Source organism: Saccoglossus kowalevskii, chromosome 17, assembly GCF_978046115.1.
Source record: "Saccoglossus kowalevskii chromosome 17, keSacKowa6.1, whole genome shotgun sequence".
In the NCBI taxonomy this organism is placed as follows: Eukaryota; Metazoa; Hemichordata; class Enteropneusta; family Harrimaniidae; genus Saccoglossus; species Saccoglossus kowalevskii.
Genome location: NC_140657.1, coordinates 30422170 through 30434471, shown reverse-complemented (window position 1 = coordinate 30434471; position 12302 = coordinate 30422170). Strand labels below are relative to the sequence as shown.

General features: G+C 37.4%; 1 protein-coding gene across 3 annotated transcripts in view; it reads right to left on the bottom strand.

Moving 5' to 3' along the window:
- Positions 1-2969: 2969 nt before the first annotated feature.
- LOC100379012 (serine/threonine-protein phosphatase 1 regulatory subunit 10-like) overlaps positions 2970-12302 on the bottom strand; it is a 55008-nt gene continuing 45675 nt past the window's right edge. For all 3 annotated transcript variants that reach the window (XM_085492304.1, XM_085492305.1, XM_006815933.3), the window contains 3 exons: positions 10025-10348; positions 7640-7858; positions 2970-6784 (listed from right to left, as the gene is read on the bottom strand). In XM_085492304.1, coding sequence (XP_085348430.1) covers positions 6675-6784; positions 7640-7858; positions 10025-10348 — 653 coding nt within the window. In that variant the 3' untranslated portion in view covers positions 2970-6674. The remainder of the gene's footprint in view (positions 6785-7639; positions 7859-10024; positions 10349-12302) is intronic.

Genomic DNA, 12302 nt, shown 5'->3' with positions numbered 1-12302 from the left:
CAATATAATACACAGTTTCCTGGTTGCACTGTTTTCAGTCTACCACGAAGACCAAAAACACTGTCAATTTTCGAGGGGGGGGGGGGTTGTATTAATTAAGGACTGCATATCTAGATACGTTGAACGTATACATGTAGCATTTCACGATTGTGTTATTTTATTATTCAAATGGTAGTTATTCAATACTGAGAAAGATGTCCTATTTTGTAGTGTTTGTATACCGCCACAAACATCCACAATCTTCCACAGTCTGGACACTAAAATGATATCAAACTATTAAAGATTAAATCAATAAATATATTGACAAGCCTCCCAGATGTTCATATTATTATTCATAACCTATTTTAAGGTCTTTGATAAAATGATACTACCAATACTAACGTACTAGCCAGTTAAATAAATAGATTGAAAAACAAACGCGCTTGTTATGAGGTTTAGTTCAATAGGAAGATTCATAAACGGACTCTGGACAAGAAACTAGTGGAGAGTCTATCACTTTTTATAGGCAAACATTTCTCAATGCATGTACATTACGAGGGGCGTTCAATAAGTAATGCCCCTGACCCATTCCCCATAGCAGGAGATTAATAAAACTTGGCACAGTTATTAGTCTTTTTTTAGTTATGCATTTCTCCCATCGTTTGACTGGATGCAGCTCTGGACACCGTTTTTGTAGAACACTCGAGGTTGGTCTCCAACCACGTCGTAACTTCAGAAACCAAGGCTGCATCATTTGGAAAACGCTTTCTTTTTAATGAAACAACTTCATGGCTGGGAAGAGATGAAAGTCAGAGGATGCAAGGTCAGGAGAGTAAATGGGATGGGGATAGATTTCATCTGGTGACATGCGAGTTGTGGACCGGAGCGTTGTTCTGCAGGAGGAGGATACCTTAAGTTTGCTGATCTTGCCCAGCCTCTTGATTTTGGTAGCGTCGCTTAATTTCATCAAAAGTGAAGCTTAATAGGCTCCTGTAATTGTGGTACCCTTTGCCAGGAAGTCTGTCAACACTACCGTCCTGATCCCAGAAGACTATGAGCATGACCTTTCCAGTGGAGGGCTGCACCCTTGCCTTCTTTGGAGGTGGTGAGTCCAAGTTCTTCCACTGCATTGACTGGGTCTCTGGATCATAGTGATTGACCCAAGTTTCATCCTGTGTAATCAGTCTTTTGAAAATTTTTGACTCATCTTCTTGGCACATCTCCAAATTCATCCTCAGTACTCGACGCGTTTTTGCTTCTGGAAAGGTGTGAGCAACCTAGGAATCCATCTGGCAGACACCTTATGCATATGCAAATGGTCATGAATGATAGTTTTCACAGACCATGTACTAATCTTGACCTCTTGGGCTATTTAGCAAACAGTAATGCGTTGATCTTCCAAAATGGCTGCCTCAACTTGACGGACAGATTCCTCATCAATGGCAGAAGAGGGACGACCAGGTCTGGGAGCTGTTTCCACAGACTTCCGACAATTCACGATGCCAGCGTTTTACAAAGTCATATGATGGGGCATCATCACCATAAATTTCTTTCATTTCATCAAAAGTCTCCTTTGGTGTGCGTCCTTTCAAATACAGAAACCGGGTCACTGCGCGACACTCAATTTCCCGCCTGACTCAGTTCAAAAACCTGTAAATCAGAAACCACAATTAGTTCAGAGCTGTTTTTGCAACATAACTCATAGAGATGTAAATCATTACACATGCAAAATTTCATTTACATCAGACACCTGGAAGTGGGTCAGGGGCATTATTTAGCAGTGTGTCATTTATTTTTCTTAAAATCAAAATGTTTTTAATCTCAACTTAACATAAATTGTTTAATATACGTGACATATTCAATAGAGTTCTAGAGCACTTGGAACGGCTTTAAGTAACACAATTTTTACTTTTGGATTTTCTAATTGCCAATTGCACCTCCTTATTTTGTCTGGGTGCTCATACATGTATATGGAAATCGAAATACAATGTTTGAAATCAGTGAGGTGCAAAGGTCACCACACAGCGCGTCAGTCCTCGGGCGGCAAATACTGTATTTTACACGAGTTGTGTGCGTCACATGTCAACTATATCGAACACGGCGCGACGATTGTGGTGCTTTAAATACCACTATTAATACATATGCACGGCGTGAATCTGTCGCATTACATGTCAATAACATGCATAAAAGATTTCAAACAATAACTTTTAGATTTGTTCTGCGTTTTATCAGATATTTGGACGACCCGAAATTTGTCTGCGTTTTGACATCATATCTTTTGCGAGGGGCGGGAAATATCAGTTCCTCCAGTGGGCAGGGTAGATTTCTAAAAAAAATGCAAGGACAGGGAAACTTTTTTTAGTGGGTAGGGTACTTACATAAAAAAATATCACAGGGTGGGCAAAACAGCATTTAGGGCAGGGTATAATAAAACACGCATTGACGAAAATAACATCTGCTAAATGTGGGCAGCCGTGTGCTATCAATAACTGAAAATTCGAGTTACCCACTGATCTGCTGAGTAGAAGCCAATGACACGATGAATTACGCCATCAATCGATGTTTTTAATGAAAGAGGGGGGTAAATTTGATCGGCAGGAGAACAAGAAAAACAAGTTGGTGGTAGGGGAGTAGGCAAAAAGTGTTTTTTTTAATGAGGGCAGGGGAAAGATGAATTTTGACAACAGGAGGGAAAGACAATTTTCAGGTGGAGGGTAGCTTATGAACAGCTTTTAATTTTCTCTCTTTCCTTTATATTAATTAGCATACTAAATAAAGTTTGTCCCAGAGAATTGACTATTTCAATTTATTGCTCGTTGGCTGCACCTGATGTACGTCTCATATCTCACTCAACGTTTAGTCTATCATATCTCCGAAATCGAAGCAAGCACGAAGAAACCTTCACTGTATCGTGTAAATTTTAGTAAATGTACTGCAAATGAAATCACTGCTCTTTGTGATTGACAAAGATTGATAGGATACACAATAAGTTATTTTTGAAGAAATTTTATTTTTTTCTTAGCAAAAGAACATTATTTCCTGTGTAAAGTATTAAAATTTGTTGATTTACAACTCAAGCGTTCTCTTACATCAATTTCACAATGACTAAAGACGAATGAAAATAACATCCAATGTGGTACAAGACTGTAAATGTTTCCAATATACAAACGAGACGTCACGTTGCTATGCAATGACGTTGTTCATCGTCCAAAAGAGCGACGTAAACGTATGGGTCAGAATTTCAATGTTACCTCAAACAAATTAAATGAGTTGTCTGAAAAACTGTCCGACAATCAATTACAATAATAATAGCAATGGTAGTTAAAATCAACAGACGATGTACGTGCGTAGAGTGCAAAATGCGAAATGTACTTTCATGAACAATTAGTCAAAGGAATGAAAACCGACACGGACTTGAAGGGCGGTTGTCGTCGCGCGGCGCGTGTTCGAATTTCATGTAAACAATGTATTTTACACGCGTTATGTACGTCACATATCGAACAGGACGCGGCGCGGCGACTACCGCCCTTCAATCGTTTTATACTAAACGCTAATTCGCCCCACAAGACGTAGTTTATTCAAGTATAACAGGGTCAACAGAATCTCTTAACCTATCCCACTAACAAAATAAATGTGATCACAGGAAAAAAAAATGCATAAACCACGCAATGATGCCCCTATCAGCACGACGTATCGCTTTTAAAAGGGCGGTGGTCGTCGCGCAGCGGTGTTCGAATTTCATGCAAGCAAACAATATATTTTGCACGCGTTGTGTATGTCGCTATGAGTCCCATACCGAACAGGACGCCGCGCGACGACCACCGCTCTTTAACAAGAGCAATAACGACTTTGATATAAAATAATACAGTCACGGGAACGTCTTTATTACATGAATGTATTTCATGGTCCAGTGATACTGCACAGTTGTTCATGTTTGGTGGGTTTCTCGATTTACAAATATAGTTTCGTGTCCACAAAGACATCAATTTAAGTGAGTCAGTACGTTCATCGAAATTGTTTCTACTGGGAAGCATGCATAGAAAGAATCGAGACGTACATCTCCGTTGTCTAAAATGTATTTGTACAATAAAGGCAACGATCAACATTTACGCATTTCCACACCATTTAGGTCACGATATCCCCCCCATGACATGCCACCATACACATCTCAATTACACAATTGCAAGTGTCTTTTATTCCACCAGTCAAATCTACACACACCATTCTCCAATCTGCGCCCAATCACTGCCAAGTTCACCATCATAATTGCAGTTTCCTTCTACTCTCTATGTCCATATTACACAACGACTCACACTATAAATAAGTCTCAGCCATGTGCACAACATTTCTGGCAATCCTGGATACCACACTGCTATGTTCTCACCCTTCTTGGTTTCAGCCATTCAGACCACCAATGTCTTGAGACTCCAACTGCCATTACTGGGTCATTCTTAACACCCCACATTTTCTAAACGTTTATCCCAGCTATGTTCTTATTCATTCATTCTGGTCCAACTATTCAGACCACCAGAGGTCTCCAGACAGAATCCCACCATCAGTATTGGTAACAGCCAAATTCTCATTCATTCTGGTCCGGAGAATCTGAATAATATGCATCCCCAGACTCTCATACCCAAACAGACCAGCTAAGTTCACATCCATTCTGGATACCACACATTTACAGACTCTCCCCCAAATACCAACCAGCTGTATTCATGTCCATTCTGGATACCACACATTTCCAGACTCTCTCCTAAATACCAACCAGGAATGTTCACATCAAATCTGGATAACACACATTTCCAGTCTTACTCCCAAATACCAACCAGTTATGTTCACATCCGTTCTGGATACCACACATTTCCAAACTCTCTCCCAAATACCAACCAGCTGTATTCATGTCCATTCTGGATACCACACATGTTCACATCAAATCTAGATAACACACATTTCCAGACCCTCTCCCAAATACCAACCAGCTGTGTTCACATCCATTCTAGATACCACACATTTCCAGACTCTGTCCCAAATACAAACCAGGAATGTTCACATCCATTCTGAATACCACACATTTCCAGACTCTCTCCCAAATACCAACCAGACTCTGTCACATCCATTCTGGATACCACACATTTCCAGACTTACTCTCAAATACCAACCAGCTGTGGGCACATCCATTCTGGATACCACACATTTCCAGACTCTGTCACATCCATTCTGGATACCATACATTTCCAGACTCTCTCTCAAATACCAACCAGCTGTGTTCACATCCATTCTGGATACCACACATTTTCAGACTCTCTCCCAAATACGCACCAGCTATGTTCACATCCATTCTGGATACCACATATTTCCAGATTCTCTCCCAAATACCAACCGTTTCCAGACTTAGTAATGTTTAAGCCATTCGCGACACCAGTTTCCAAACTCTCACCAGCAACACTGGTCTTGATATTGCCACACCCCATTCTGGATACCATATTTTCATATTCCAAACCACATTATTCTGGTGCCAATAATGTTCACACTCACCATGGCTTTTCTAGATATAAAATGTTTCCAGACTCACACCAACAATCCTGGTCCCAGACATGTTCACACCCATTTTGAATACAATGTTTCCGGACTCACACCATTAATAATAGTTCCAGTCATGTTTGCACCGACCTTGGCTGTTCTGGATATCACAGGTTTCCAGAATCTCATCACAAACACGGTCCCATCCATGCTTACTATCACTATGTTCTTGCCTATTTGTTACACACATCCAAACACATTCATTCTTTTCTATTATCTTCACTCAACATAATCTTCCTACACATGGTAAACATCTCTGTTGCAGACATGCACAGTAGCAATCATACATCCAAGCCTGAAGTATGATAAATATTGTAGTAAACATTCCACCTTTATATATTGTCTCACTCATTCACACGATTTGTTTTTCTCACTTGTATAAAACGAAAATCTGATTAAATTAAATCTGATCACACGTGCTGAAACTACAACAGTTCCCTAATTAGTCAACTTGTGAAAGTATTCCCAAATTAATGAAATAATGTTTGGGAAGATGGGTAGTATTCCTATGAACACTGCAATTCATCATAGAGATAAGTAGTCCAAATATCTTGCAGTAAACTTAGTATCATACACACACTTAAATTTGAACTCTCAGTTCCTTGCAACTACATGAATATAAAACATGTAAAATTGGATGAAGCTTTAGTAATAAATTATACATGCTCACAAAACTTGTCATCTGACAAGGTCATCATCACAAGCATTGTTTATATCATATTTGGTAAATACTGAAGCAAATAATAATTCCAGTATCTTTTGTTCCTCAGTTTTATTACAAATATATTGACTCTTTATGTACAGTAGAAAAACAGAAGATCCCAAATAAATAATTGCAAAAAGTTGCAACTTCTTTTGATTGTACATCCACCTCGCTTGATATCAAAATAATTTAATTATCAATAATTACAGTCTTTTGAGGTGAAAACATTAGAAAAAGAGGGTAAAAAATAGTTTCTATGGTGATCTTTTCAGTATATCACCCATTCATGGCAGTCTTAATCTTGAGATCCCGTTGCAGGGTGTTCCACTAATGTTAGTAGAGTGTGCTACCAGCGTGGAGAGAGACCTTTCAGGTTTCTCCACATTACCAATGGAAGCATTGCAATTGTTTTTTATTCTTGTGCCTGTGAAGGTCCATTTTTCTGCGGATGATAGTACATGCAGCTGTTGCCATAGCGACATCCTCTGTCGGACATGAAATGATAACAGACTTCATCTGACCCTGGAAGGAAAATAAATAAATGCTATAATATCTAATCCGTATTTTGTGTGTCTTCATGTAAACTTTCATTTTGTGAATTTGAATGCATTAGTGTGTTTATAATTGTGAATGCCTCTGTTGTGGTTAGCACTTTGTAAACAAGTTTTTGACCACAACCACATCATAATTAGATGCTAATAAGCTGTGACTTGTACAAACTGGTACTCAAAAATAAAAACAAGCAGCCTCTCGGCTGAGATAGCTCCACTGGCACTAGCTCCACTAGAGATAACTCCATAGCTCGCAATTCACGTTTCAATTAAAGGACTGAAGATATCATTAGAAAATGAACAAATCTGAGAGAGGTCTATCTGAGATACCTACATGTATAACATTAAGTCAATCGGACCAAAAATGACAAAAATATTCATCAAAATTAGAGAATTAAAGATATCATCACGAAATGAACAAATCTAAGAGAGGTCTGCCAAAGGTACATATACAACAAGTATCAAAGCAATAAGAATTGTAGTTTTCAAAAAAGTAAAAAGTTGACACGAACGGCGGCGACGGACAATCACTCATATAATAAGCTCCACTTGACAATGTCAATACAACGGCTCATTTACATAAATACAAAATGTCTACAGTACACACAGTCATTTGTCCAACAATAATCCAATGTGCACCATGTGACATTAAAAGCAGCATCCAAATCTGCAATTATTCAAATGTTAGTTGTTCTATTTTAAGAGTTGAAATCCTACTCCATTCCAAATGGAAAACTTGAAGGTAAAAATAAGAGTAGTAGATCTTGATTATCTCACAAAAAGTGAAATGCAAATGAAAAACATATCATCTTAAAAGTGTACATACCTCTACCCCTTCCTCTTCCTCTTCCCCTCATTGGACCGCGACCTCTTGATGTGCCATAATCGTCATATCTTCCTCGTCCCCCTCTCCCTCGCATTGATCCTCTACCTCTTGGAGGACCTCTGCTTCTTGGACTTCCACGTCGCATCGGGCCTGGAGGTGGACCACCCTGATAAGGCCCTTGATCATGAAAACCTGGTCCCATTGGTGGCATGGGTCCATCTATTTATAGCAAAATCAGATGTGTCAATCAGTGAGTTGATCACTTCTTTTACTGGTATTGTGTGACATCCCACCACCACCACATAATTTCAGATATAACACTGACTAAAAGCACACTAAGTAACTTTTTCATTCTATTTCACTAATCAAAAGTTTTTTTAAAGTGTAGAAACAATTTCACTATAGTCTGGTTACCCAGTCCTGTTTGTTTTTCTTTTTCCCCGCATCTGAACAAAATTAACCATGATACGGCAAATATGACAAAAATGACATACATGTATAATCTTAATTTAGCCAAAACATTTTGGGGACATACTGTAAAACATGTTCAAAAAGCAACATGCAATTTTAACAAATTGTGGTAAATGACGTAATAGCGAAATGTTGATTTAGCAAATTTCTCTTGTCATTGTTGATTTCCTGTTTTCACAATACTTGTCTGTTGCTTGCCAAAACAAATGCGCAGTTATCACCATCATAAAAACAAAGAAACATAGTTGAACTCTGGTGACCTTGCCCTTTGTTATATAATATAATTCCCTTTAACATATTTTGTTTCAATATAAATATGCATTGTCATAATTAATTTTGAGTACAAACAAGTTTTGGGGTTGAACCAACAGTGGGGAATCAGTCTACCGAATGTCCTTTAAAGATGTAAATATCTTACAAAAATATTGGTGCCTTATTTGTTTAATTATTTTAAGGGACATAATTTCCAGCTTTATTCAAAGTAATTCAGATAATTTAGTATAAAAACAAATGCCTCATCACAAAAAAAAAAGTGCTGCATTTAGACGTGAATAGATTCATAAAACATGCAAGATAACAGAAAATCTTAGCTGGCTTTTATTCAAGTATTTTGTACAGGTGTCTGTCAAAAATTAATGATTCACTGAGACAAATATGAACTGCCTCATTGTGTGACTACTACTGTATTATATGAAAAGTAAAAAAAAAAAAACATCCTTTATGAATAGCTATCATGTTGCAAGCTCTGCTTTGTATGCAAATCAACTTAAATAGTTAGTTGGTGTCCAGTGGAGGGAGAAGTCAACAGTACTGTTGCCTCCTGAAAATCTACATCTTCAAACACTGCAATCTTTGAAGTGCGTTTTTAAACCAGTATTATAAAAACTCTATCATTCTGTTCTAATAGCTGAAACATATTCCTGTGAGTTTTCATTTGTCGAATGAACTGTTTGTCAAATACAGAATACATATATTTTAGAACAATTTTCTTTTTAAAATGTGGATGAAATGTTTTGCTTTTTATGTATTTTTTATGTATTGTTTTTGATTTGATAACTTTGAACTAAACAGATTTTCTATTAGCTTCTGATCTTGATCAAAGTTTGACACCCAGTTCATAGGAGTGCTTATATTGATTTTCTGACATCTTGTTTTCTGTAAAGATTTTATTGGTAGGTTTGCAAATGTGTATCAGACTGTGCAATCTCTCCATGAGTTGGTTTTGAAACCCAGTATGGGATTCTGAGATACATTACCAAGGATATTATTACAAGATAAATCATTTGCTTCATTGAACGCATACAACAATGCATATTTCCACTGAGATCAGTGATCTTTGATGTGTATCACCAGTGATCAGTCAAGTAGAAACAGTCGAAATATTTTATCAGATTTTCTCAATTTTTGCATGATATTTTCATACAGGACATCTGTTGTTCAAACTCAGGGAAGACTTTATACTGATGAATAAGGTGACCAAGTTTGATAAAGTTTGGAATAGAGTTAGTAAAGTTATTATGCACACAATAACAATTATTAACGACGACGACAACGACAACAACAACAACAACAACGACAACGCCGGACAAAATTTTTCCCTTAATATACCTTTCCCTTCCATCAAAACTGTCAAGTGTAATTAGGAAATGCCCTCGATTTTTATGTTCCGGATTACTGTATACAAATCCCTTGGCCTTGGCCATTTTGAATTTATAATAAAGTCTTGAATTAGCGAATCAGTTAAATTTGCTAAAAAGACATGCTCGCAAAAAAGACATGTTTTACAGTATTAGGACGGTAACAACAATGACCACATGACTTTTCCTCCTTGTACATGACAACAAAAATCACATTTTGTACTGGACATACATTCTATACTATATAAGGAAAACATTATCAAAGAGAAGTACGAACCCATTCCTGGAGGTGGAAATGGCATTGGCATGCCAGGTTGTGGTGGAGGTAACAGTCCTTCACGTGGTGGCATCGGCATCGGCCCACCGGGAGGCATCATATGTCCACTAGGTGGCATTGGCATTGGTCCACCTGGACCCATCATTGGTGCACCAGGCATTGGCATAGGTGGACCAGGAGGAGGAAATTGCATTGGGTCCATACCTTCCATCATTCCTGGGGGTGGCATACCAGGAGGAAGTTGTTGTTGCTGCTGCTGCTGCTGGTGTTGTTGTTGCTGCTGCTGCTGTACATTTATCTGCTGTTGGTCTCCCATGTTTGATGCTGACAGAGAACAAAATAAAGATGTATTTATATATATGAATAAAGAGTTAAAGTTGCATTGATAATTTGTATGACCTGTAGAAAACTTCTCACTGAACCCAGTGAACATTGTATAGCCATTGGTTACTGAAAAATCATATCCAACAGATTCTGGAAATCAAATCCCCCAGTCTCTCAATATAAGTAACAGAGTCACAGTAGCCTAGCAGTGAGGGACTGAAACTAAAACTACAAGACAGAATTATTGAGACTCCAACAACAAAAATCAAATAATTAATATGGTAACTTTCTAGTTAATATGCAGAGAAATGAATCTAAAAACCAAGCAACTTTGAGTTGCCTGGAATTATACCAGTTTCTCTTTAGAATTATAGACCCAAACCCATCTTATCATCGTTGCACATACATTGGATTAACTTTTAATATAGTTGCATTATGTTTAGATTAAAACACAACTGTATATACGGTTGAGTTTTAATTGGAGTTTGATTGATATGGTACAAAACAATTATATTAATATAAATAGTACCATACCAGTGTTCTTCCCAGACTTCATGTCAAGCACCATGGCCAATTTGCATGACAATGCACCTAATTTGCATAATAATCAGTTTCCTTAACAAACATTATGATACAATAACTGTGTTACTGTTGTTATTAAATAAATTAGTCAATCTACAAATAATTAAAGACAAGATATTTTATATCTGATAAATTTGATATCATTTTACTGCATTGTATTTTATGTTTTTGTATCAAGACAAATAAAGTTTGAAATGACCAGCATAAAAAGAAAAACAAAATGGAAAGACGTTTGTTATAGCCAGTCAGTAAATATAATGTTATCCATGAAGGTAACTGGTTCATCATTATTTTGTGTACAAGTAGTCAGTTTTAGTGACCATGTCACTGTCATTTCATATGACGTGGGGAAAACATTTTTTTGTTAAAGTCGGCAAGATTGCGATATGTTCAAATTAATAAATCAATAATGAGAAAATTTTTTTCTACAATTGCATTTCGGCACTAAAGTCAGCAATTTTTCATTGACCTTGTGACGACATTGAGTTGAACGGGTATTTATCGCTGCTAATGCAATCATCGGTATCTGACTTTTTGGTATAAAATACACAAGTTTACAATGTTTTGTTAATTAAAACGATTCATTGACAATTATCATAGACATTACATCAAAATCGCCAACGAGATGCTGTTTTTAAACATCACGGAAAAACATGCACTCTGCGCCGCCATCTTTGTTACCTCGATCAAGATCCCCCCAGTAACCGTAACCCAGCATCCATTGGTCACAATGTGAATTATGTTGCCTTAGGACGGCGTTCTTCTGTACTAAGGCACCCTATGAATGAGGTATTTCCAGAGATCAGTATTCATTTTTTCTTCGCCCATCTTGTCTGCAGTTGAATAATTTTTGCGTCGATTTATTTACACTTTTCTTTCTGTGACTTAATTTCACTATTTTTCTTAATTTTGGGGTAATTAATGTCACCAGCGATTGAGTGGTAAAAACGCAAATGACCGCAGTGCAGCAAATCGGGATAGATCTTCCTGACGTACGCTGAATTTGTTATTTTTTAGACTTGTTTTGTCACATTGTTGCTGTTGCGTGAAATTGGCAAATTATTGCTACCCTAGTATTTGTTTTTGGATTTGGAGGCTCTGCACCCTTAAAAGACTTCTTGCAGACTTTCGTTTTTATCACTGTCTTTTTATGGCTAACAAAAGCGGGATTATTTTTTGATCAATACATGTTATTGTTTTAAATTTGTGCAAGACGAGACTGACACTTGTAAACAAAGCAATAAGCATCATGGCAGAGTGTCCAAGCGCCAGGGTATCGTGACGCTTCAGAGACCTAGGAAGAACACTGCATTACCTTCCCCCTTTACTAACCCTAAGCTACGGAAATAGACTTAAATTTGATTAGATAATA